Source organism: Cyprinus carpio, chromosome B10, assembly GCF_018340385.1.
Source record: "Cyprinus carpio isolate SPL01 chromosome B10, ASM1834038v1, whole genome shotgun sequence".
Lineage (NCBI taxonomy): Eukaryota > Metazoa > Chordata > Actinopteri > Cypriniformes > Cyprinidae > Cyprinus > Cyprinus carpio.
In genome coordinates this window covers 11,598,736-11,626,536 of record NC_056606.1, presented here as the reverse complement: position 1 = coordinate 11,626,536, position 27,801 = coordinate 11,598,736, and the positions used below count along the sequence as shown (strand labels likewise).

Genomic DNA, 27,801 nt, shown 5'->3' with positions numbered 1-27,801 from the left:
AGACGCCAACAACTGCAGCAGGCCACAGATGAAAGACTTTAAAGAAGAATCAATATATTACTGCCACTCCACCAATCCCTCATCAGTATCAAAAATAATTGGGGCTGAAAAAAAAAACAAAAAAAACAAAACAAAAAAACAACAACATCAAAGCCTTCAAACAACAGTCCACAAAATAACAGATTAACAAATAAAACAGAATAAATAAATAAATTATTCATAATACAAAGCTTTGAAACTGTACTGTCTATTGTCCTTTTATTCCATCATGAAATGATCCTCGAATTTATCTATGTAAACAAACATGCACATTCTGATCAAGTTGCAAGGTGAAGTAAAATATCATCGAATTTAATATATTTTTTAAAAAGCATCAAAACCGGCTTTTCAGCAGAGTAATTAAACTCAAAAATCAAAGACTGATAAACGAAGAGCGTCAAAACAATGGGTATAAATTAGCAGCTTATCAATTAGCTGCGATGCAAGTTAATTAAAAGCAAGATTAGACTAGACAGGCTGTTGTTTTTGAGTTTCATTCAAGAAACACCAAGCAGCCGTTGATTTGTTTTGTCTGAACAAACAATCTGAAACTTAATAAGTATATGTAATAACAATGTGCAGGGTATAATGGCATTGCATGATTTGAAAACTCTTGACAACAGTTACATGTGACTAAACAGCTACATACTGCACATAAAGTGTACCTTTCCTTCAGTTGTGCTAAAAAGCAATAATCTCAACCAGAACGATAACTTTATCACTCCAGTACTGCAGATATTCCATCCCATCTCTATCAAGCTATGTAAAAGCATAAAATATCACCTGCGGCGAACAGGAACCCGGGAAGAAAAACACAGAAGCAGAGAGGGAACAAAAGGCATACGGCCAGAATCAATAACAAAGATATGACCAAAAATCAATGTTCATTCTCAGAGGTAACTGCCAGACAGGACTATCATTTTGGTGGGTGATGCATGACTCTTCAGATTCAAACAACAATGATGTGAAATCCCATTACAGAAGAGGGCAACGGAGAGCAGCACTGAGACCTCTAATGGATCAGCGCTGAGAGGTGGCATAAGGAGAGCCTGTCATCTCAGAGATGAGGACAGGGGAGAAGAAAGACGAGGGACGGGAGAAATTTTTAAAGGTTTTTATTGTGAGTATAAGGCGACATGGATTGAAGATTTTCCAAAAAAGCTTGTTTGCAAACCGTGAAGTATCATATGCGAGGCATGCCACGCTTGCCCAGTAATCAAAGTGGATCACAGGTGAAAGGCTGTGATGGTTTGGGAAACACTGTAGCACCTCTTAAGATGTCTTAAGATGCCATTAAGATCCATTAGTGGTCCATTAGTGTGTAAAAGCTTGTGGAAAACTCAAGGGCTGTTTGATATTCACAAATGAGAACTAACTGAAGAGGACAAGCGTTGGGAATGAGAGCAGAATGTATTCAGCTTGCATAAATCTTAGCCTTGGTTCACCTGGAGTAATTGAAGAGTCGACTGCCCCAGAGCGAGTGGTTTCCTCTGGAGCCTCCGTGAAAGAAGCAGGAGTCGGTCCCGTCGAAGTAGTTCAGCCCATCTTCTGTGTTGCTGGAGGCGTGACTGTGGACCATGTCCAGAAGAACCGTGATGCCCATGGAGTGTGCGGTATCAACCAGGTGCTTCAGATCATCAGGAGTGCCGAAGCGGCTGAGGGAAAGAGAATGAATGGTTTGCAGTAAACTGGCGTGCTGTTTGTGGGGTTGATGGTTATGAGGTGGTGTAAGCTAGCTTATAAAGATCTTTAGTGGTAAACCGAAAGATTCTAGGTTAAAAGCTAACAAAGGTTGGTCAGTTTTTTAAATAAAACATATAATATTTTATTCAAATTTGTTAATGTTGTTAACTACTAGTATGCTGTATATTACTTATATTACTTAAATGATAACATATACAAACAGTAAGTTTGGATTGTTGAAAGTTTTTGAAAGAAGTCTCTTATGCTAAAACAATAAATATTATTACAATTTAAAATGACTTAATCTAAATATTAATTGTAATTTATTACTACGTTTTATGGCAGATATATATCGAATCAGAAACATTTAAATCAATCACCTTAGCAATAAATGCCTGTACTGCAAATGGATACAGGGAAAAACAATGTTGATTATCACTTAATTACATTTTTGTGATTTATATGTTGCTGGGAAAACACAAGAAAACGTGATCCAAGAAAACTTGATTTTTGCCAGCATAATTCTCATGTTATGGCATCTACTACCAACTTACTAACTGCTAAAGCTAAGTAAACCACAGCTAAATAAACCGCCTCCTAAAAAAGGGAGCGGATTCTGATGCAATGGTGAAATCGCAAAACAAACACATTTACTCCAAACTCCCAGCATGCCAAGAAGCACTATATCTACTCCGTGGGGTTAAAAGATATCAGGACAAAGAACAAGTAAAGTGAGAAGAGAGCTAATAATATTCCAAGTCACCTCCCTTGCTTGCTCCCTCCACCCGGCAGAAAGAGGAATAGGTCTTAAATGTGCATGAGTGATCAATCATGAGTGAAATTACTCTGTATACATTGCACTTTATCTGGACTGGTCCACCAGTGCCGACCGCCTCAGCCAGCCAAAGCCAAATAAAGATTCCCAATGACTCTGTCATATCTTATTAGGTTGAGGGAGTTGCTCACTCCCCACATTCAAAGATGCAATTTTCTTTCATGAGAGTTTATTTATTTCGGAGACCCAATTCTGTTTTTTACTATTGTTATTTATCGGGGCTTTCTTCTATTTGGGGATTAGCGGCAAATGTGTTTACAGTAAGATTACTGCCCTTGACAGAGGACCTCATCCTGATTTAAAGACTGGAATTACTGCTGCATGGACTGAGAGACAACCCCACCAAACCCTGAGCTGTAAAGGAAAATGAAAAGCATTTAGATACTGTCACACGCTGAGTCTACCAGGCCTTGTAGATATAACGCTAATAAATAAAATGTGACCAGGGCACAGCATGCTAATGCGTTCTGGTGAAGGTGAAGTGCATGTTCTTGCCATATCTGGAACAACTAGATCTGAAGTCCTGAGGTTAATATAATTTCCTTTGGGACGAAGGTGTTAACCTTCATTCTTAAAAATACAATACATAACCAACCTCCTATGTGACATTAAGTCTTTAAGTGAACCGGCAGCTTAAAGCACTCCAAATCAAATAATGCATTATTTAACTGATGAGGGATTTGAACATACAAGCTTGCGGTTACCAACCCAATTTTTTACCCACCAAGCCACACAACTCATACATGAATGCAACCTTTAATCTCCAGAAACATGATATATGCACTACATTTTAAGTCAGCTTAAGGATATAAATTCAAACCTTTTAGGTCATGGGTTCGATTCCCAGAGAATGCATGAATTGATAAAATGTATGCATTGAATGCAAGTCGGTTTGGATAAAAGCATCTGCCAAATGCATAAGTGTAAATATACCTGGAAGCTGCAAAGAAGTTAGTGACCTGATAGCCAAAGCTTGCATAGTAGGCATGTTCCATAATTGCCATGAGCTGGACACAGTTGTATCCTGAAATGAAATACAAGGGGAAGAAAGTGTCGAAAAGCATTTAAATCAGTTTTACAGTCAAAAGACCTTCAACAAAACAAGATCTTCAAAGTGAAACACATCTAAGGTGCAATCTTTGTGTAAGTTGTTATCTTAATGTGGATTAATTTCAAGTGTTGCACACTGGAAAATGTAAATACGTTAAAAACATAATTAAAAACGAATGAAACCAAAGCATAGGATTAAATGTCAACTGCAGCATGATCTGAATCTTCAATAGCAAAACGACAGCATGATAAATTACAATTAAGTTGATATTTTTTTCTGAAAAGAATACGTGAAAAGTGTAAACACTTTCTGTGAATAATAAGCCTGTGATCCGTTAAGATCTCTTTCCCAGCCCTGCTGTCCATACCACTGTCCTGAGGCTTAGTTTCACCTGAGTTGCTCCTTTAAACTACTATAACAGCCAATCCTGTGGAAAACTCTGTCAACACACTCTCACACATAAACCTAAAAGAGAACTGACAGAGGACTGACTTGCTGCTCAACAACTCAACATTACACATCTTTTAATATTAAATAAATGGAGCTATCCTGGGAGTAAGAAGATTTAGATAAATTGACCATTTCTATTGGTATTTTATGGGCACTTAAAACTAAATGTTTATTTAACAGAATTAATAGGGTGTTGTTCTATCTGAATTGTGCCATTCTTTTTAATAATTGTGTGTTGCAATTAGTCTTGGACAGAGAACTGAGGTGAAACAGTAATTACTAAAAAGCTTTTTTCCATTTCAGTTCACTCAATCTTGCTCCACTGTGTCCCCAACAAAGGTTGTTTTGACATTTTTATGAATCCTTTTATGAAAACAACACCACAAGGGCAATTCATGGATTCAATAACTTTAAATCAAACTGCTGTGAGTCCAGGCAGATTTAAACTTATTACCCCCTTCCTTTAACAAGTATGACTAAAGCATTTGTCATAGCTGAGATTCAAATAAGTTATCTTTTAATCCTACGCAGGTGCTTTAAGCACCAGAATATAATACATTATTAATATTTCATTATGTATGTTCATCATATCAAAGAGAAAGGTAATGTTAGTGCCAAAAAAACATTTTTACAAACTCCTAAGGCAGCAAATCAGAATAACAGAATGATTTCTTGAAGAATCACGAGTCATTGAAAACTGGAAAATGGCTGCTTAAAATACATTCAAATAGAAAACAGCTACTTTAAATAAAAAAAAAAACTTCATAATATCTCTGTTTTAATGTCATTTTCCAAATGTCTTCTGTGAAAGTCATACAGAGAGTCTGTAACAACATGAGGGTGAGTAAATAATAACAAAAGTTTCTTTATAGGATAATCTATTACTTTATTAATACGAGTGATTGTCAAGAACAAGATTTTTTGGATATAGATGTGTTGTCACTTGCATATCTTGCAGTGATCGTGATTGTACCCGAGGCATCTAAGAGAGTTGCCATTGTTTGCTCTCTCACAGCATAGTGCTAAATAAGCTAGACTTGCCATCCTTTGCTTCTGTGATACTTGCATTTAACTCCTTTTGTTTGTCAATCACTTTTTCATGTGGATGTTGATTAATTCATTGTATAAAGGATGCTTTTGTGTCCCGCTCATCTGACTCAGTTCTTCCTCCGTCGCAAAGTCTCTTATCAATGGATTTAAACATCAGACCTGTCAAGCAACAATTTATCATGCAGTACACAACAAAGAATCCCAATGACTCAAGAGAAGGCCATATGTAACGTATAATATGAAAACCTTATTTTCCGAATAGAAATGTTGCTTTCATTACATTTATTTTGATGTTCAATGACATTTTTGATTTAGAGGACTTTGAGTACTGTATTGTGCTTTTGATATTTAACTTTTTATAAAAGAAGTCAATTTCAAGGTGTATTTCTGTACAACTAAAAAATTTATTTAAAACAATTCCCTGAATTGAAACTTTCTTTTTTCTTTTTCGGGGGAAAAATAAGGCATGAAAGGATTTAAAGGCACCACTATTTCTAAAACTAGTGCCAAAAAGCTCTTCCATTAGGAGACAAAGTGCAGCTTTGCTTTTGTTGCCTTCTGGAGGGCTGAGGAGCACATTAACTGAAGCACAGAACCCCGGGGAGAGCACCGATCATGAGAGAGAGCAGTCAAAGGAGCCACAATGACTCACTATTTTAACATCCATTTAAGGGGTAAAAAATAATTTTACGCTAACTAACTCTCTGCTTACAAACAGATTTGCTTCAGGCAAAGGTTTATGCTTCAGCCCTTGAGAAAACAAACAACAGAAGGTTATGTGTTATGGATCAAACCAATGCAATGAACACTAATGTTTAAGGCACCTTCTGTAATCCCCACAGCTCAAAAAACCAAATTTGGAACCTTCTGACATAGTAATTGTAGGCTGGCTTCCTCTCAGGCTTCCATGTCAAAAGCTCTGTAAGGGAACAATCATGGGAAACGGCTCTCTGTGCAGTAATGGAATCACTCGAGGCGGCAGCTGTTCTCACATCTGCTAACTAAACTTAACAGTTCCGCTTGCAACAGTTAGCATGATATTCCATGTGGAACTGCTTGGCGCCTGCCTTTTTCGCTTCATTTGTGCCACTGTTTGCTGTATGCATGATCATTTTGGGTTGCATCTTGAGCTGTTTTCTTAGAAATACGCTTTATAGGATTTTCTTGAGGATCCAACATGATGACAACTAATTTGACAAAATATGGGATCAATTGGTGTGTAAATTACTTATGGGACAATGACACAAGAGTGTCTGTGATAAAAAAAGTAGTTTCCTTATACTTTGAATACAAGTTTACAGAACTTTATTATTTAAAAATAAAAATAAAAAGTTTTTAAAGTTTGTATTGATTTATTTATGTGACTAATTTTTTATGAATTATTAATTTATAAATATCATTTTGTTTTTGGGGAGTCGCACTACATGACATTTTACAAACTGAACTAATTTGCCTTGTTGTAAAATAGCCACCTTTTCACATATTTTGAAAGACATATTGACCGCGATACACACTCATGCTGAATTACAAGGATTTTTGCTCAAATATTAATAAGCATTGAAACTTTTTTTCCTAAGAACTAATAATAAAAAATGATCCCAAACTGCTTTCAATAAGGTTTTAACTAAGAATGAAAGGTATTTTGTTAATTATAATATCAAGACAGTTATATCACCCTGGATTTTTTAATTTTTTCCACCATTACTCAGCATTAAAAACATTTTTTAATAAATAATAAATTAAAAACATGCTCATAAATGGTGTATCAAAGTCTTTGAGTGTATGAACTGAATTTTTAATAAATGAATAGAGGGCCATGCAATGACCCTCATTTTTCTGAAGTAACACTCTCCAACAGCTTTTAGTTATTCCTTTGCTGCCTGCCAGTGTAGTGATAAATAAAGAATAAGATAAACACAACCATGCTATGTAACAAAATGTAAACATGCTCAGTCTAAGTGTACTTCTTTCAAATCCAATGTAGCAAAATCACCTTGCTCATATGGATTCTTTGATGAGCAGCACGTTTTTTCTTATAGATTTCTTCTGGCCTGGGAGCTCAGGGATAGTGACTGGCCCTTAGAAAGGGGTGTGTTCCACTTTGCTTGGTTTGTATCATTTTGATGTGTGTTTTGGCAGTGTTTCTGTAGATTTCATCACTCACCAAGATCCTTAATGCGAGGAAGCACATCTCTGGTGAAGTTTCTGTACGAGGCAATTTTTTCCTCAGGCGAACTGATGCCCACATGGGCCTCATAGATACGAAGGCTGCTGGGCCGTGGGGGTCTGGGGTGCTGGAACTGGGGGCGAGAAAGAAGAAAGGTTAGAGAGACAGAGAGAAAGGGCCCAGATATCAATCCACTTTTTCTTTAGTGAGCTTTGATGAGAGATTTTGCTAGAAGGTTCTGCTGAGCATCTGGGTTACCTCAAAGATCCTGATGCAACACAACACAAATATTTGACTTGATTGAATGCTTGCAACAATACAATGGAGACTAAGTTCTCAGTCTAAGCCGGAACTTGTTCGGAACTTGAAAATGTAGAAATTGCAGCTTTTTTGTCATCTACAACAATACAATACAATACAATACAATACAATATAATACAATATAATATAATACATGTAATTAATCTACTTAATTTATTACCATATTATTTCATTAATTTGGAAAAAAAAAGACAGTTTCGCATATTTTAGAATAAAATGTCAGTTCTGAATGCAATATACTTTTAATATTATATTGGTTTTAGTATGGCAATCTTTTTGGTTTTATTGCTAGGCATAACATAGGCAATTACATATATAGGCACACAGAAGTGAAATGCAAAAAAAGAAAGCTAAACCAATTGAGGCTCACTGAAAAGGGTGCCATTCCAAAAAAGCAAAAAGCAATATTTCCTGCCTTTAATCACGCAGCAACCTCTTTAACTGCCAGATGACATTGTGTCACCAATTCATCTCCTTTAAAAAACTGGATCATGAGCATGATGCCATTGACCACAGTCGCTGTATGAATGTCTGATGCCATGAATAGATATCAAAGGGAAATATGCCTCATTGTCATTGTGGAAGAACCACCCATATCAAAGCCATTTGCAAATGGTTCTTTGGCGAAACGAAGACATCAACAGGGCGAAAGCAATTGTTGAATCGCCTCTGATTAAATTGCCTGTTTAATATGGTGGGCCACTTAAGAGGAGGCGGTTTCGAGTGTCATTACTAACACGGAAGAGGGGTCGCCGTAAGAGCGGAGATGCTTCAGAGATGCTAATGGCTACTGATGATAAATGTTCGAGAGCCACAGGAAGGCCTGAACAACATCACGGTCCTGTAAACATTCCCTCCTGCTTTGACTTCTATTGTAAACTACCTCCACCCCAAAAACAAATAGTGACTTTTGAAGGAGATTAAAATCAAAAGGGTGTTTCCTCAATCTTTTGGTCCTATGAACATTCAATGAAAAGTAGCAATTATGAATCTTTAATCTTATGAGAATAGTTAAGGTGAAAGGATTTGTGTGTGTGTGGTGAAACTGGAACTCTTGGTTCTTGGAAGCAGCTATCAGTCGATGATGACTGGCGTGATGTACAATTCTCCACTGATCCTCAGCAGGGCAAAACCTGACTGTAATAGGTTAAACCATGCCAGAGTCCATAACTCAAACCCTCCTCCTTGACACCTCAGAAAGCATCTGCCGGAACCCGTAACACTGGAAACCTCTGAGAGCATGTGCTTGTGTGTGAGAAACACAGAGATACTATAGAAGAACTGGGTTTATGTGAAAAGTACCAAGAACGACATCTTTCTAGAAATATGTTTTTGTGGTTAAAAATCTGGGTATACCTTTTGTAGTAGGGTCGAATTGACCCACATATTTTATGTTCAAAATTAGCATCTCTGAAGCTATTGTTAGTGACTAAGTATAATACAGTGATGTATTAATAGCATCTCATATTGTTTTTACATAGTTATTTGTAATTAGATTCTGCCTTTTTGTTTTGTCTGGTTCTCAAAACCCTGTGAGGGAAAAATGGATTCACACTTCTTTTCACAACATTTTAGTATTTGAGATCCAACAACCAAAAACAATCTTTCACAGATGTTTTTTTTTGTGTGACTATGAATCTCAAACAAATGAAAAAAAAAAAAAGATAGAGAATACGAGTCTTAAATGTTGAGCAAACTTTTGAGTGAATAAATTTTAAAAAAGGTTTTCTATTTTTTTTGTGCAATTTTTGATGAATTGAAGAAGATTATTTAACTGATTTAAAAAAGGAACATTATATTATATTATATTATTTTTATTAATATTATATAAGTCATTCCTGATGATATAATATAATCATTCCTGATATAATATAAAAATAATAAATATAACTCTGTATTTATTTATTAATTTATGTGATTAATTTATTACCATATTATTTCAGTGATTTATATAATTTGAGTGTTTTCAAGTGCCTTCTGTGTTTATTTCTTTGGCAAATTGGGCTCAATTTGACCCCAAAACATCCTAAATGAGAAAAATATAATCACAAAAATTCAAGAAGAAATAAAGAGTTTAACCAGTGTTTCAAGTAGTTTGAATATCGAATGAGTGTCAAGTTGACCCCAACACAATGGAGGGTCCTAAAGTGTCTTGAATAATTGCCCAGAAGAATTATATTGCGTGCATACACTCACCTGGTATGGCTGTGGAGGGTCCCAGTGAGTCCAGTCATAGGTGATGGCATCTAGTGTTTTTGTGACATATTTGGCCCATGGAGAGATCCGAAACAGATATTCGCCTGTTCTAGTCAGGACCACAAGCTACAGACAGAAACAACAAATGTGACATCTTGAAATTTTCATGGTAAAGTTTTTGATGCAAAACAGAAACATACAGTATATAAATATACATAACTATATATATATATATATATATATATATATATATATATATATATATTACAAGGCCATTCAAAAGTTTGGGATCAGAACAATTTTTTTATTTTTTGGGAAGAAATTAATCTATCATTTAGCAAACATTTTATTGACCAAAGGTGACATTTATAATGCTACAAAATATTTATATCTCAAATAAATGCAGTTCTTTTTAACTTTCGATTAATCAAAGAATCCTTAAAAATGTATGGTTTTCATCATTGAAACTAAGAAGTTTTTCTTGAGCAGCAAATTAGCATATTAGAATGATTTCTGTAGGAAAGTGCATAAAAAAAAAATTCTCTTTTTTTAATGTATTTTTGATCAAATAAACACAGCCTTGGCGAGAAGAAGAGACCTTCTTCAAAACAATGTTTCAGACCCCAAACTTCTGAATGGTAGTGTGTGTTTATACGCACACATATATACATTTTAAAAGCTTGAATGCTGTATATTATGCAAAATATATTTTCCAGGCAATTCCATTGGGGTTCCTGTGTGCTGCTAGTTGTTGTCATGGTTTAAAAGCACCATTTATTCATAAGGAAATATTGAGAGGTTTTCATCTAGATTCTAAAAACAGCTCTTTGTCATAACCATGCCACATTTGAGTAATATTATTACAAAACCCCTTCCCCCTCCAATGCTCTTTTCCAAACCCACCTATATTCATAAGCTTACTTGATTCAGTTAAAACTCTCTGTCTCTCTCTCTCTCTCTCTCTCTCTCACACACACACACACACACAAACACACACACACACACACACACACCAGGTGGACAGGTGTTTGGTGATGAGAGCTGACAGAGGGGAGGAGAAGAGCAGAAGAAAACAAAGCACTTTAAGAAGGTCCATCATTGCTTTCAATCTCTCAGGGGGCAGCTTGGAGATTGTCACAGATCGATAGCCGCTCTGGAGAGACATTGGGGTGGGACAAAACATCCTTAAACCGCTCTGCTTGGCTTTGCAAAGACTATTACCAAGCTAAGAACATACCATTGCTTTACTGACATAAAAAAAAACAAAAAAAACCCTGTGAATTTGAGAAAGAATGACAGAGAAAGATAGAGAGAGACAGAGAGATGACTTGGAGTGTGACTGTGAAAAGCTAGAGGAACAGAGTTCACCAGTAGAGTTCTGGAAGAAAAAAAATGTCATTAATATCTAGGCAAAGAGACTTCTAGTACATTCCCAGAAAAGAAGGTACAAAAGCTGTCACTGGGATGATACCTTTATAAAAGCTAAATTAATTTTTGTACCTTATTTACACCTATTAGTACCTTAAAGGTGCATATCAGTACCTAAATTAGACTGAATTAAATTAAACTATTTTCTGAGAGAGAAACACACACACACACACACACACACACACACACACACACACACACACACACACACACACACACACACACACACACACACACACACACACACACACACACACACACACACACACACAGTGGATTGAGCCTGGCTAAAAACAGCTTGGTCAAGCTGGAAGACCAGCCAGACCTGAATAAACCATCTTGGGTAGGCAAGGAGACAAGCAAAACCAGATGAAACCAGGTAAGACCAGCATCCACCTAAGGCTGATTTATTTAAAAAAAAAAAAAAGTTCTACAATCAAATTGAGCCAGTTTATTATGTAGCAAATAGTTTTCTAAAATGCATATAGAAAAAAAACCAGGGTAAATATACTGTACTTCCGGGGCCCAAGTTGCTGAAAAAAATATTACTGTTGAGTGAATGAGTTTGTGTTGGCGCTATATAATTACAGAAGCTGCATCTGGCAGGTACATTTCTCAGCCATATAGAGCGAGCCAGACAGGACCATTTATGGATTAGCATGAGTTTAATTTAGAGTGAATGAACAATCTCGTCTGCATTTAGCGCGAGAGTAAAGTTCACCTAGGCACTTTTCATCTTCAAAGTGACATCAGACCTTTAATTATATTTCATTCCTATCAAAGTGTCCTCCCTCTGATCTGTCATACCAATCTCCGCCTGAGCCCAGCCTAAAATCTCACATGACATTCAATAAGAAAAGAACTTGTGTTAATAGGGCTCCTGAGTAAACAGCTGGGAATTTCTGTGGAGATGGAGACATATGGAGGGTTTAAGTTGCTTAGGCTTTTCTCACTTCATGCACACACACACACACACTATATCTCTTCCCACACACTTTCAGCAAGAAGAAACCCCTAGAAAACTCTCCTTTTTCCTCACTTCCTTCAGACTCCAGTTAACAGTGTTGTGATTTCCCTCGAGACGACGACTATACCCCTGAACCAGCTGTCTGGAGTCACTAAGGTATCTCTCAACAAACAGAAGCACAACAAAAAGAATGTACCCACATAGAGAATTAAACATGGCCTTGCAGGAGAGCTTTCTTGGAGATCTCTGAGCCACTCGGGAATCAGTATTGATCACCTTCGGCTGCTAAAAGTTTCTGAGCATCTAGTGTTCCTGGTGTTTTTAAAATGCAATATCACTACACGCTACAGGGTACTGAAATATTCATGCCTGAATAAATGAGGTTCGGGCTTGTTGGTCCCAGCGATTAAAAAAAAAGAAAAAAAGCTGAGTTGATTTTAACTAACGCTTACAGCAGGTTTCAAATTCATTTGGCACCCAGCAGAAGGCCGTGTGTGGGAAATGCATTAGGCAACATTGATTACGGGGACGATGAAAGGGAATCTCATGAAACATTGAGAGCACGTGCATGCACCTTAGAATGTGTGCATGTGTGAAATAACACTGACAAACGCCGGCCTCTCTTCTATCATATGCTTAGAGTTTTACGCTAAATCAGGTCTACTGATCCATACACGCATGCACTGATTGTCACTGAGATGCTAAAATGAATTCATGAGTAATCACAGTCTTTTTCCTATTGTGCATCGGAAAGTAAAAGTTGTTTCTATACATGAGGCTGAAGGTCAAATAATAATCTATATAACTACAACATACCACACATACCTGCTACTTTAAATATCAAACGAATATCAAAAAAAAAATATATAAAAAAAAATTATATATATACACATACACAGGTAAAACATAAAAGGACATCAAATTATAATTTAAAACTTTATATACACTGTAAAAAAATATTATATTGTAAATAAATTCTAAATAAAACAAAGATTATAGGAGTTTTCCTAATTCAAAATTTCACATTTAACTGAACTTGTTACTTGCTGTTTCTTTATAATTATTTGTGAAATTTACTAGCTATTACTATTCTGAGTGAATATTTTTTTTCCCCATACCTTTTTTTTAGTGTATATATTTTCAATGGTACATAATTATATGTATATACATTCATATTTAAATATCAAATAATCAAAGTAAAATATAAAGAAATATATATTTAATTTTTTATGCTCACTAAGGCTGCATTTATTTGATCAGAAATACATTAAATCAGTAATATTGAATATTGAAACATTATTATAGTTTAACATAATATATTTTAAAGTGCTGTAAAATGTTGTTTATTCTTATAATGGCAAAGCTGAATTTTCAGCAGTCATTACTCCAGTCTTTAGTGTCATACGATCCTTCAGAAATCATTCTAATATGCTGATTTGGCACAAGAAACATTTCTTAGTATAACCAATGTTGAAAACAGTGCTGCTTAATAATTTTGAGGAAACTGATACATTAGGATTCTTTGATGAACAGAAAGTTACAATAAATAAATAAATAAAAGTAATATTATATTTTCCATGTTCAGTCAAAATATTTTGTTCATGCTTTCTGCTCAAAACCAGCTGATTATTTTATTTAAAGAAGGTTAGAAAAGAGGCCAATACACACAGATTACACACCTCCAGCATGCCTGAAGGAGAATTCGAGATAGGGGAGAAAAGACATGGACCTGGTGAGAATGAGAAAAAATTACCAGAGTGAGAGAGTTACAATTTAATCAGAGACTCCAACAGGATATTCTGAAGGAAGGAAGGGCAAAAGAGAGAAAAGTGCACTCCTGGCTGAAGTTCAGCCGCCCCAGTTTCCATATGTTAAACCTGGCTGCTCACCCCCCATTAAAATCTCTCCCTGGATCCCTTCTGTAGGCTTAAAGAAGCTGTGTATGACAGCCAATTACCTTATAGAAACCTCCACACAGACTCAGGACTCCATCTGTCCACCTAACACCAAGTGAAAAAGAGAAAATTCAGCCACTGACCGCTTTTATGGACATAAATGGACTTCCCTTCCACTCTTGTTCACTTGCTCCAAGACTCACTCACTCACTCACTCACCCGACTCTCGTTTACTCTTTTCAATAATGACCATTCAGTTTCTCAACCCTTTAATTTCAGCCTAAATTAAAAAAAAAAGTCAATAAGACACAAAATCTCCGTACACTTTACCCCAGTGAGGACAAGGAAATTGCAGAAAGCACAGCTGTAACATGAAAATCACCCTTAAAGTAAATGGTTTATGACATGAGTTTATGAGCAAACATTTCAGGGTTAAATGAAAGAGATGGAGGTGAATTTCAAAGTGTGGCCATTTCACATGTGCTTCATACAGATGAATACAAATTAAGCATGAAGGACAAGACAGTTAAAAAAAGGTAGATCTTGAGGCAAGACACTACAGGTAAAACCATTATTATTATTATTTTTTTTTTTTATTTATTTTTTTTTTTGTCAGTCAATTTGAGATTTTGGGCTATTTGGCTTCCAAAACATGTCTTCTTACAGACTATTGGAAAAAAATCATCCAAAATACAAAATATATTTAAGCATTTATTACACTTCGTTTCTGTAGTCCAGGGATCTCCAACCCTGCTCCTGAGGAGCTACAATCCTACAGACTTCAGTTCCAACCCTCCGCCACAACACCTGTCTGTAATTATCAAGTAGCCCTGAACCAAAGCCACTGGACAGCAAGCCCGCAACCTTTAGCCAAAAAAGCACAACGGCTAATGCTAACGCTGCGGCTCTGACAGTATACAGGGAAGAATACCAGAGGTGTTTATTTATTTGATTTTGATTTTTTGAATGGACATCAGTGGTGGAGAGGCTTCACTATGCTGAACAAACAGCTTTTGTGAGGAAACTGCGTATCATTTAATGAATCCACAACATGTTCACTAATCTTCAACAAGTTTTACACTAAAAATACTTTGATTGGGAACTATATGCAGATAGTGTTGCAACAGGTAGGACTAATTTACAGATTTACTACCTGCAAATATGTGTCGCATTACTATTTAATAATTGATGTTATGCAATTTTTTTTTTGTCTAAAAATAACAATGTTTTCTTTCTTTGGTTTTCCAGTTTTACCTTAAATAGGCTTTATTATAATGATTATTATGTGTACACATGTTGATATAATGAATTTTAATGAATAAAGGACATTAATTATTTCAGTGATTGTATAAAATGTTTGCATTTTGTAATGTTGTTTAATGAAAATAAAATATGTTCTTTCTATGGCTTCCAATTTTCAATAAATAGACTTGTAATGACTTGTGAATGTAGAAATGTATTAACTTGTGATGGCTGCATGTGCATACCTGTCAACCCTCCCATTTTTCCTGGGATTCTCACATTTACATTTACATTTAATCATTTAGCAGACGCTTTTATCCAAAGCGACTTACAAATGAGAATAATAGAAGCAATCAGACCAACGAGAGAACAACAACAGTATACAAGTGCCATGACAAGTCTCAGTGAGTCTAGCACAGAACAGTCCTTTCCCCCCCCCCAAGAATAGGATAGACAAGAAAAGAAAAGGAAAGTGCTAGTATTAGTTGGTCAAGTGCTGGCGAAAAAGATGAGTCTTTAGATGTTTTTTGAAAATGAGTAAAGACTCGGATGTTCGAATTGAGATTGGGAGGTCATTCCACCAGCCGGGCACAGTCCAGGAAAAGGTCTGTGAGAGTGATTTTGAACCTCTTTGGGATGGCACCACAAGGCGCCGTTAAGTTGCAGAACGCAAGCTTCTGGAGGGAGCACATATTTTACAATTCTCTCCCACTATCATTCCATTTAAACATTTCCCATATTTCTCCTGTATTTTTAATCTTTATTAAAAATAAAAAATAAAATAATAATCCATTAACCTGGCTGTTATCAGTCAAATCTGACTCCTGCAGCTCTTTTTGGATTCAGGGTTGCCAAGTCCGTGTTTTATCCACAGAACTGGGCTACTTTTAAATAAAAATTCTCTTTCTATTTTATTTCTATTCTAACTACTTGTTTTATTTAAAAAAGTTCCTTTAACACTAGCATTCTCTATTCTTTCTCCATTCTTTCTACTTATTTTCTTTTTATTTATTATAAATAACAAATTTCTAACACAAGCATTATCTATTATTTGTCTGTTCTAATGACTTGTTTTATTTTTATTTAAAAACGAACCTCTATAACACTAGCATCCCCTATTCTTTTTCTATTTTATCTACTTGTTTTCTTTTTATTTATTCTAAAAACAAAACAAGCAAACAAACAGACTTGCTACAGTACATATGCTGTACATTAGGCGAAACCTCGCCTCCTGCCCCCGCCCACGAACCACGCCCCCCACTGTCGTCTTTTTGGAAAATTAAAATATGGTCAACCTAGACATGCCAGGAAATCACTATATAGTCAAATGCATACAGGGATTTCTGTAACTAAGCTTAATAAAAAAATGTGAAGACAATACATGCGCGATTGCGACAATACATGGTACAGTATATGTGTGTTTTTTAAGTCTTCTCCAGGCAATAGGTGAAGTATTTGGATGACGCAGTGCTAACTGACATAGCATTTATTACAGTAGCCTATAGAATCTATAAAATATTTTTTCTGCATTTTTCTGTGATAAAAATGTTAAATAAAATATGTAGTATACAAACAAATCATAAAATTACCTTGATTAGCTGGTTCAATTATGTTTAATTGGGGTTGGAACTGAAATCTGTAGGACAGTATCTGTCCAGGAGCTGTTGTCTATCAATTTATGTAGATTTCAATTACAATACATAGATTTTACAATACATAGAAGGCCCATCCTTCAGAATATGTTTTCCACCCGCTTCAGTATGCCTTTCGTACAACAAAACCAAATTTCTAGTATTTTATTCCTAAAAATAAGTTTTTTTTCTGTTGACAGTATTTTCTGATTCATGGAGTGATAAAGGACATATCTAAAATGCCCTCATTAAAAAACTTTAACTTTAATATGTCATAAATAAAAAAAATATAAAAAAAAACTAATAACATAAGATAATTGATATGGTACTGTTACAGTATATTGTGCATCCCTATAGTGTAACTAAATGTCTAACTATTAAAATAATTGTCTTCCAAACAAACCCAAAAGGCCAGAAACAAAAATGAACTGTAGTTGATCTGAGCTCAGCTGTAGCAGCACTAATGTGATTCGGTCAACCTCCGGTGTCCGGCGGAGTCAGGGTGCGTCAAAACCCATAACATGGCACTGCGGCAAACTGTGCTGGACATGTGTACCCCCGCCAACTCAAATGGGAACTTGTTGGGCACTCAATGTTCCCATCTGCTCCCTCTTCCCATCAACCCCAGATTAACCCTAAGAGCCAAGTCAAGCAGCTTTGCCCCACAAATGCCACCTAGACCTGCCAATGACCATTGGTCTTCTGGGACAGTGAGAGCCAAGATCCCGTTCTGCTTTAGCAGAGCGGCTAAAAGCTCCTAATCAGGTTGAAGAGATGCGCAACCTTTCACTAATCCAAATGATACCTCACAAGTTGTGAAGAGGAAAACTGTGGCCCATAGAACAGCTTTCAAATTCCAGTAGTTACCAGCCAATAGCTTTTTAGATGAACTTTAGATGTTTATATTGATATAAACTGCATTGTATAATACAAATATTATATGATGCCATGAGGTGGCGTGTGATATTTAGTACCTTGAGTTTGGTCAGGTGCTTGATGGCAGGAGATTTGTCCACTTTTGGAGAGAGGTATAGTTCCCATTTCCCATATTCTTTCTGCGTGAAAGGGTGAGACTGTTTTTCCCAGGAATCTGAAGGTAAACATTTAATTGTTAAAAATTGCTTGCCTGTTTATGACACACACACATACACACAAATATATAATATCAATATTATGACTATCCACATTGCACCTGGGTAACTATAGCAGCAAACTACAGACATATTTCCACAGGGCTTTTCTTGAGTGGCTTCTTTTGTGGCATCCTTTCATACAGGTGTTATGAAGAGCTCTTGATATGTTTGACTGATGAACATTTACTCTGTTCTTGAGCTCTGTAGCTCCTCAAAGTGATTGCCAGTCTTTGTGACAACTCTTACTGTACGTGCTCTTTACATTGACAAGTCTTTCTTCTCCATCTGGACAAGTAACACAAACTCGGGTTCTTAAGATATTGTGCTCTTTTTCTTAGTTTATTTATTAGGTCACTTTTCCAATTCTTGGGTCCAATTCTTGACTTGCTTTTAACAAACTATTAACTATGACTTTTGCCTATACAAACTACTAATTAGCAACTTATTAATAAATATCAAGTTAGGATTAAAGTATACAAAATAAATACAACCAGAAAATTAGAATATAGTCATACAAAAATACTCGCTTTATAAGTACTAATAAACGGCCAATATGTTAATAAAAGGCATGCTATTAAGCAACTAGTTAATAGTGAGGGTTAACATGTAGTTAACATTAGTTTATTTCATTTCCAAGACAATTTAGGGAAACTCATAGCACCTCTTAAAGAGGCCCAAGAACAGGCCTTTTTTCAAAATGAGGATTTCAGGAAGTCTTTATACTAAACTGATAAAAATTACTTATCGATATCTATAACCAAAATCAAACTCATCATGCCAATATCCAGCCATATCGCACAAAATCTCTTATTCGGCCATAGGTAATCACAGCGTGCCAGTATACAGCCATATCACACTGCTACTCTTGTGATATTGTGTTTATGCAACAGTTTGAAGGCACGAGTGTGTAAATACTTAAGAAACAACAACTGAGTGTCTTTAAAAACCCTCTTTTGTGCAGAACTACCTCCTTCCACAACAGATTCAAATCTTAAATTGTCAGTTTAAGAGCTGAGCCCAAGCATCCCTAATTCGAAAACGTCACTTTAGAACTAGTAATGAAGGAACATTGAGTTCTTTCATTGAAAGCTTATTGTATTACTGTATTAAAATCTCACTGTATTATGTAGAGTAGAGTATAGTGTGAGAGAGATGGACTTAGCGAGTGTGATTACTGGCATTTGATAAAGCATTCATTCTCCAGACCAATCTCATATTCACAATAAAAGTTTCATTGTCTGCTGAGGAAAGAGATATCTTTGTCATACTATCCTTTCATCTGCTAAGGGGGATTTCTGATGACAGCGCTGCTCAGTGCATTTTTTAACTGCATCTTATAAGATTTTGTTGAAATTAAAAATAACTTCCTCGTTAACAAACCTGTTTCAGTCTCTCTCAATATAAAAGTCATTACTGCTGACTCATAAAAAAGTATCTTGTTGCCATCTAATGGCAGAAGAATGTAACTAAAATCGACATCACACACACACACACACACACACACACACACACACACACACACACACACACACACACACACACACACACACACACACACCATTTTCCAATACTAAATACTATAAGTAAATACTTCTATTATTTATATAAAATATTATTCATTGAATAATAATATTTAATAAACAACAACAGCCATCATAAAAGTTGCTAGGCAATTTGCTCTTACATACAACATTAAAGTTACATAAAATAGATTTTGCGCTTAACTAAAACTATTTGCTGTGGAACAAATAATTGATTAATGAGACGAAAAACTGCCCATAAGATTTACCCAAAACAAATTATATCTCATCTTTAACCACTATTGAGACATCAGAGCCAGTAGCAAAATTTCAGAAGAGCTGGCCGAGGTGAGGCTTCTCTCAGTGAGTTCATGAGCGCTAAACAGCCTCTGACGCCCTTGAGTGCACATCTCTGAAAACATAGATTCATATTTTTAAATATAAGTTATCTTTATTAACAAACTGCATATGTGAATTCTAATCAAATAAATTATCGCTTAAAAAACTCTTAAAACTACATTTTGTGAACACAAAAACAGTATTATTTATAAAATTAGTGGATTTGGGGGTCCGCCATGACACTCACTGTGAGAAATACCACAAGTGGAGTAATACAAATTGTGAAATGGTTGGAGCTCTGTTATGACTAGAATATTGCACTCCTCTCACCCAATCAGGTTCAAGGACCAGAAAAAAAACTGTTATATAAAATGGAATATTTGCAATTGGGCAATGCTAATCAGGCAAACTTTGACCTCTTGACGAACAACCACTTCAAACAGAGGAGACCATAATAAACTTAACATATCAAATGATTGAAATGTCACATGATACAGCCCAGACTTACAAATAAAAGTCAGATAAATGTTCAGACATGGCACCTGCAACTGTAAAAAGTTAATATTAAATATTTGAATTGTTCACAGACGTGAATATTGTCATGCGATGTGTACCATTTCCTTTGAGTTTCTGAGTTTTAGGGCCAGATTTACTAACAGCTTGCGACAATTTTCATTTTTGTGTGAACTATTACTTTAAGAATAACTTCTACTGCTTAGAGAGAGAGAGAGGGAGAGAAAAAAACTACATTTTAGAGCACAATTTCAGTTTCTGTCAAAACTGGCTAAATATCTGCATACTTTTGCACAGCAAAGTATATTTACATGGCCCTTAAAACCAGCTCCATTCATCCATGGCTTTAACAGCTGAATAAATGTGGAGGCAGAGAGTAGTGAAAATGCAGAGCGCCTTACAGCAGCTGTCTTTACCGACTCCCTCAGACTGTTCATTCAGTTTCGGGGAAAAAAGCCACGCAAGACTGTGTGACCCCCTCTCAAAGCACAGAAAAAAAGACTCTGATTTGTTGTGGATAATTTCTGTCATTCTGCCCTGCACGCCTCTGTGTATCTCTTTTCACATTACATACTCTAATGGAGAGCAGAAAACGAATATAAATAAATAAATCAATAAAAGACCAGTGCCAGTGCAATATGTCTACCCACCTGCAGCCCCCTGACACAGATCAAGACCGGCTCCCCCAGACCCAAATTTCTCTCTCCCTCTCTTTCAAACCTCTCATTCCTACTGTGAAATTGAAACCATAGAATATGAGCCATGTCAAAATGCAATCTCACGCCAAATTGGAAGTTGGGATTTCCTATGACACCGCCTCTGGGTCTCAGAGAGAGATAATTACAAACAGGCAGAGGGATAAATAGAAAAGGGGAGGATGTGATATAGGTGGGGGATGGTCAGGGAGGAGAGCGGCCGCTGGTCATACGGATATAAGTAGTGTCACAGCGAGAGGAGAGACAACATTTTGCTGTGATCTAGAATTCTAGTAAACAGCTTCTTTCCCCAGAGGGAACAATGTGCCCTTTTCACCTGACAGTATGGATCCACTAACTCCAAGAAAGGTGTGTACACACTGATAGCAAACACACACACACACACACACACACACACACACACACACACACACACACACACACACACACACACACACACACACACACACACATGTGTGTGTGTGTGTGTTTTACAGCAGTCTTCTCAGTTAACATATGCATTAACTGACCAAATTAGTGTGTGTGTGTGTGTGTGTGTGTGTGTGTGTGTGTGTGTGTGTGTTTTACAGCAGTCTTCTCAGTTAACATATGCATTAACTGACCAAAGTAATTATCTTTTTTTAACCATAACCATCATACTACTGTGGTATTCTTTGAGGGACCTTGGATTATTTTATAAATACCTTACATATCAAAATACCATGGTATTCCCAAATGATACCACAATACCTCCACAGACATTTTTTAGGGGAATAAGTGTGTAAATATGTGAATATTGAGAAAGATACATTAATCTTGCATTTGTAACAAAGTTATAAAAGTATGTTTCTGCCTCAGAGTAAAAAATAAAATGTGTAATTGAAATTTTAAAATGAGAAATAAAGTCAGATTGTGAGATATAAAATCACAGTTACAGTATGAGAAATAAAGTTGCAATCACAAGAAATAAAATTGTAAATGAAAAAAAAAAAAAAATGTAATTGCGAGATCCATTTATAATCCATTTATAAAGCCATTTATGATATAAAGTCACAATTATGACAAAATGTCCCCATTGAGAAAAAAACTGTTACAGCTCCAAGAAATAAAGTTGCAATTACAAGATATAAAGTTGCAATTGTGAAATATTAAACTGCACTTATGAGAAATAAGGAAAAAAAAATAAAAGAGAAAAAAAAAATAATCACTTTAAGAGACAAAAAAATAATAATAAAAAATACAGTACAGACACAATTTTGAGATGAAAAGAAAATTTGCAAAATAGAAAGACACAATTATAAGAAACAAAGCCAGAACTGTACAATATAATTGTACAATGTAAAGGTGAATTATTAATTAGATTATTATGAGTGATAATTAGATTTAAAAAAAAATCACATTTAATTATGAGAAATAAAATCTAATATGTGAGATGTGAAGTCAGAAATAGCTTTTTAATTTGTTTTGTTTCAGTGATGGAATCCAGCTTTCAAAGCTTTTCTGCAACTAAATAATATCACATCCAAAAGAAAAATGATGTAAAATCAGTTCTCTTTAACCATTTACACAGTTTATTCTAGATAAAAAAAGGAAAGATATTTCACTTTCAAAGTCCTTGTCTGACCAAAGGAATGCCAAACTATAGATCAGGTGCTGGAATTAAGTCACCAGCTTAATGAGGAAGCTGCTGAGATACAAAGACAACACTATGAAAAGAACCATGAACTAGCTAATCATTCACTCCTTATCATCAATTATCATTTTAAAAGCTGCTTCAGGCTTTGAGATCGATATTCTCTTCAAGGCATGTAAGCAGTGTATTAAGAGAAGACTTTGAGGGAGTATCTGCTCCAATATGCATCATGTCTTCCAGCTATAATCAATAACTGCTGAAACGGCATAAGTGGAGCCCCAGGAATAAGCTTCATGTTTGTGAACATACAGACATGAAGTATAGATATGTACATACAAAGCTGGAGTTGGGAGTTTTCACACTCCCAGGACTCTGTTTCCCCACCAGCCTGTGGATCACAGCACAACTCTCAATTAGAAGAAGTCTGAAGTTGGCAGTTTGACTGCTTTGCAATAAGACATCTGGTGCATTTTTCTAGTTGCACTCTCATTCCCTGAGGACTTCCGATTAGGTACTGAGGCTGAGATATGAGCAGTTTTTGGGAGAGAGGAGTGAGAAGAGCACATTGGGACGTGGCCCACTGGTGTTTGGACCACTGAGAGTCAGATCATCAAACACTGAGTAGGATAGTTAGCAATCACGGAGCCGCCGGAAGATGCTATTTTTGCAATCACGTGTATAACATACCATAATTTCAGCTAGATTGTCTGACTCATACGTAGGCCTTAGGCTTTTAGTATATTGATGTCTTAAAGGGACAGATCACCCAAAAAAAGAAGATTATGCTGGTTGCTCTTTTCTATGCAATCGCAATGAATGGGGACAAAAGGACCATTCAATTATCCTAAAATATTAATGGTCTTCTGAAGTCGTAAGACAGATTTGAGTTGAACTTGGGAAAACCGAATCAGTCAGATTCATAAATTAATCAATACAGATCAATTCAGAATCAAATGTGACAAACAGACCAAGATTATTCAGTTAGACGATGAATTGAACTTAAGAAATGGTCAGTTTGATTTGTGAATGAATCATTCAGTTTTGTAAACCAAAACAGACAAACAGACCGAGATTCTCTTAGTTAGTGAGTTGAACTGCATCAGTTTAATTTATGAATTAATCATTCAGACCGGTAAGTGAACCAAGTATAATAAACACACAAAAATGTAAGTTATTATTCACTAAGTGAGTTGAACTTGAGAACTGAATGAGTCTAATTAGCGAATGATCCATTCAGACTGGTTTTGTGAATCAGACATGACAAACAGAGAGAGATTTCAGTGAGTTCAACTTGAGAAATAAATTAGTCTGATCCATGAATGAATCATTCAGACTGGTTTTGTGAATCAGATGTGACAGACTCCAATTTAAACCATTATTAAATCTGTTAAACTTGAGAACTGTAGACTATAAACTGTATTTGTGAATGAATTGTTCACATTGGTTTAGTGAATCAAATGTCGAAAACACTGAAATTTAAGCCATTGTTCCCTCTGCACAATATACTTAAGAACTGAACCAGTCTAATTCATGAATGAATCATTCAGACCAGTTTTGTCAATCAGAACAGATGCAAACAGAAAGTGATGTAAGTGATTCAGTTAGTGAGTTGAATCAGTTTGATTAGCAAATGAAGGGTGAACGTGATTTCACCAAGTACAACATGTTCCTGATCCTGGAACAACATTCCTATCAACCAATCAGAATTGAGGGATAACTTTTCAGGAAACATCTGTTTTAGGCTTACGATCAGGGTTAGGTGCTTCTACACAATCATCAATCATTTAACACTTAACACAGAAATAAATAATAAATAATTGATATTGTTAGGGATTGGGTTAAGTCTATATTTTTGGACAGTCATGTTGATCCAGCAACATGTCTTACATGGCAAAATCACGGCGACCGCAAATGAAGACCAGGTATAATAAACAGAATTAACATAAAGTCATAATTCACTCAGTCAGTGAACTGAATGTTTCCAAATGAGTCATTAGGAACCAAAGGAACCTTTTCATAGTACCAGCACTAATTGTGGAACTACCCACCGCCGGAATTGGTTACGATTTTTGCCTTTTTCGAGAACCAAATTAGCTCCTACTCCAGAGCAGGGTCTAACCAGCACAACTGGTACTACTCATTACATAAGTATACATTGATTGGCCAAATGTGGATGAAAACGCCCTCACCCACCATGATTTAAAAAGCAGTGTAAACATACTGTACTGTAAACACTGTGTCAACTTATTTTGCAAGTATGGAGAACAGCGATAGATGGACGGACGCTGAAGTGGAGGCACTTGTAGCAATGGCAGTTGTCGTTGGAGATTCTTGTTCCTCCTTTCCGTTCTTTCAATCGCTTTACGTATACATCGACATTCCATGTCCATTATTGTGAAACCCGCAAGACACAACAAAAACACAGATCCGATCACAGCGTCCTCCATCCTCCTGTTGTTAATGTTGTTCTTCGTTGTTTTCGTTGTTGAATGCTGCTGTCAAAAGGCTTACGTCACTTCCTAGTACACACTGTCAGCGCGAATGCAACCCTTAAATGGTACCTTAAAACCCTTAAAAATAGCTTGCGCAAAATCGTCCCAGTACTTTAGTACTGTACATTTAGTTTTGGAACTAAAGCGGTGTGAAAGGCCCTATTGTGACTGGTTTTGTGAACATTAACCAATTCAATGAAACGATTAGACTCAAAAGAATGATTCATTCACACATTGAACATCACTACTTCTCTCATCTATGTGGCTGCCAGCATTTATGATTTACTTTTTGGGTTTAGAACAACACGAGGCCGAATACATACAATAAAATATTCACTTTTGGTTGAACTAATCCTTGAAATCTTGCTATATTTTTAGTTGCATATACCCAGCACACCCTGAATGGTCTCTGTACATGTCTTCTTATGTTTTATGTGTGTGTGCGCAGAAGCAGGGATCGTGTTTTCTGGCTTCCTCTTTTATTGAAGACACTGTCACACCTTTCTGTCAGCCAAAAGAGGTGAGAAGGTCGGAGGGGAGGACCAGACAGGAGAGCAGACACAACGCAGCTTTTAAACAGGATCTCTTCCTGACAACATGAACTGACACAAAGTGGTCCCTTTCCTATTGGTCGACTCTACACAGCGACTGCAGGCTGACTCGACTGACAGAATATGTGATCCGTGAGCTCAGAACAGGTATCAGATGTTCCCACTCCTGCGTTTGACAGCTAAGAGCTTCACTCTGAGATACAAGGACAGCAATGGGTCAAAACAGACGGAGGCTTAGAGGAAAAAGAATTAAAAAAAACAACAACTTCAACTTAAAGTTTCCAGCAACAACTACTCTCTCGGAGGAAAAAGAACTGAGCTCTGAGGCAGAGCGTGAAGGATTCGTTGAGATGCTTTGTTTGTGAGGAACAGAGGCACAAGAGAAAGGTGAAGGAAACACAAACGGTAAAGAAAGTGGCTCTCAGCAAAAGGAGAATAAAATATTATATGGCGAAAAGCGAGAATCCTGCCAAAATGCTAGCAGTTCTCCCTCAGAGTAGAGTTTGTCTTGTGTTGCTGTTTGTAGAAGCTTAATCAAATAGGAGTTATTATAAAACACACACACACACACACACACACACACACACACACACACACACACACAAACACACACACACACACACACACACACTCAAAAACTATTTATGAAAAGCATTTTCATAAAAAAAATGAAAACTAAAATGACACTAAACTACAAACAATGGTTAAAACGAAGTGAAATAATGAATTACAACAATCAGAAAGAATTTGATAAAAATATTTGATTTTAAATAACTATAAACTAAGAAGTAATTGAAGAACCGAAGTAAAATAATAATAATACAAAATGTAAATGATTCAAGTCAATCACATGACCTGACCTGAAATATGTCCAGTAAAATAAATAAATAAATAAATACATACATACATTTACCTGTAACTAGGAAAATAACAACTACATTACTTCTTCATTTAAAAAAAATTATAGGCTATTAGCAACAATTTTAAAATTTTTAGGGTAATACCACAAAATCAACTGTATACTTTTATTCAGCTACAAACTGGCATCATCCTCGTGGTTAGATTACATATTTCACATTCAATCACTGATATTTTTTTTTCACATAATATTTCTTTTTTGTCGTTCCCTCTTGCTACACATTCTGTCTTTTCTTCTCTCTATCTGACAGTTATTCAAGTAGCACTGAAGCAGAAAGCTTTGAACATTACACATCAAAGTTTCCTTATGCACGTTTCATGCCTAATGCACGTATGTGACCAACCATCTGGACATGAAGATGGGAAAGACATGAACATTGAGAGTGAAATTCACTAAAAATGAATTGTGTTCACTGATAGCAATGTTCATGTGCCATCCAATAATGAGCCTCTTTTAGGTGTTAGCGCTGTAAAAATGACAATGACATCTAGGGATGCACTGGCCTTTTTTTTAATACTTTAATTTAACATGGATGCATTAAATAGATCAAAAGGGACAGTAAAGGTGTTAAAAAGATTTTTTTAAGAATGCAGAAAAAAATCATGCTTATACAAAGTGGCATCTGTTTTCAATATTATTAATACTAATTACCTTGTGACCTTTATTGACCAGAAATGTTAACACAGAATTATGAATAGTTTGCATATGACTGAGGACTTTCTTCCGTATGTAAACAAAGCTTGGATGAAATTTGTCAACGTTTTGCCAATCAATTGATCTCCGTCGCACTTTCCCACTAGGGCATCAGTTTAATTTTCAGACACAATGGTGAAGTTTGGCGGTCGGGACAACGCAAACTGCAGGATGTGTTCCTGTTACTTCAAGATTAGGGGCAATTTAGCCTTATCTTGAACCCTGCTTCTAACAGACTCCAAATCGGCTTTAAATGGAGTAAAACTTGACAACAGAACATCAGTCCAACTCTCTCAGCCTCTCTGTCTCACGACATCTCTAAATTATTATTATATTTATATAAAAGAACAATACTGTC

General features: G+C 35.9%; 1 protein-coding gene across 2 annotated transcripts in view; it reads right to left on the bottom strand.

Moving 5' to 3' along the window:
• The window catches only part of gbe1a (glucan (1,4-alpha-), branching enzyme 1a), a 146,373-nt gene that overhangs the window by 104,788 nt on the left and 13,784 nt on the right, over positions 1-27,801 (bottom strand). For both annotated transcript variants that reach the window (XM_042732506.1, XM_042732507.1), the window contains 5 exons: positions 17,930-18,045; positions 9,793-9,918; positions 7,273-7,408; positions 3,491-3,581; positions 1,485-1,694 (listed from right to left, as the gene is read on the bottom strand). In XM_042732506.1, the coding sequence (XP_042588440.1) occupies positions 1,485-1,694; positions 3,491-3,581; positions 7,273-7,408; positions 9,793-9,918; positions 17,930-18,045 (679 nt within the window). The remainder of the gene's footprint in view (positions 1-1,484; positions 1,695-3,490; positions 3,582-7,272; positions 7,409-9,792; positions 9,919-17,929; positions 18,046-27,801) is intronic.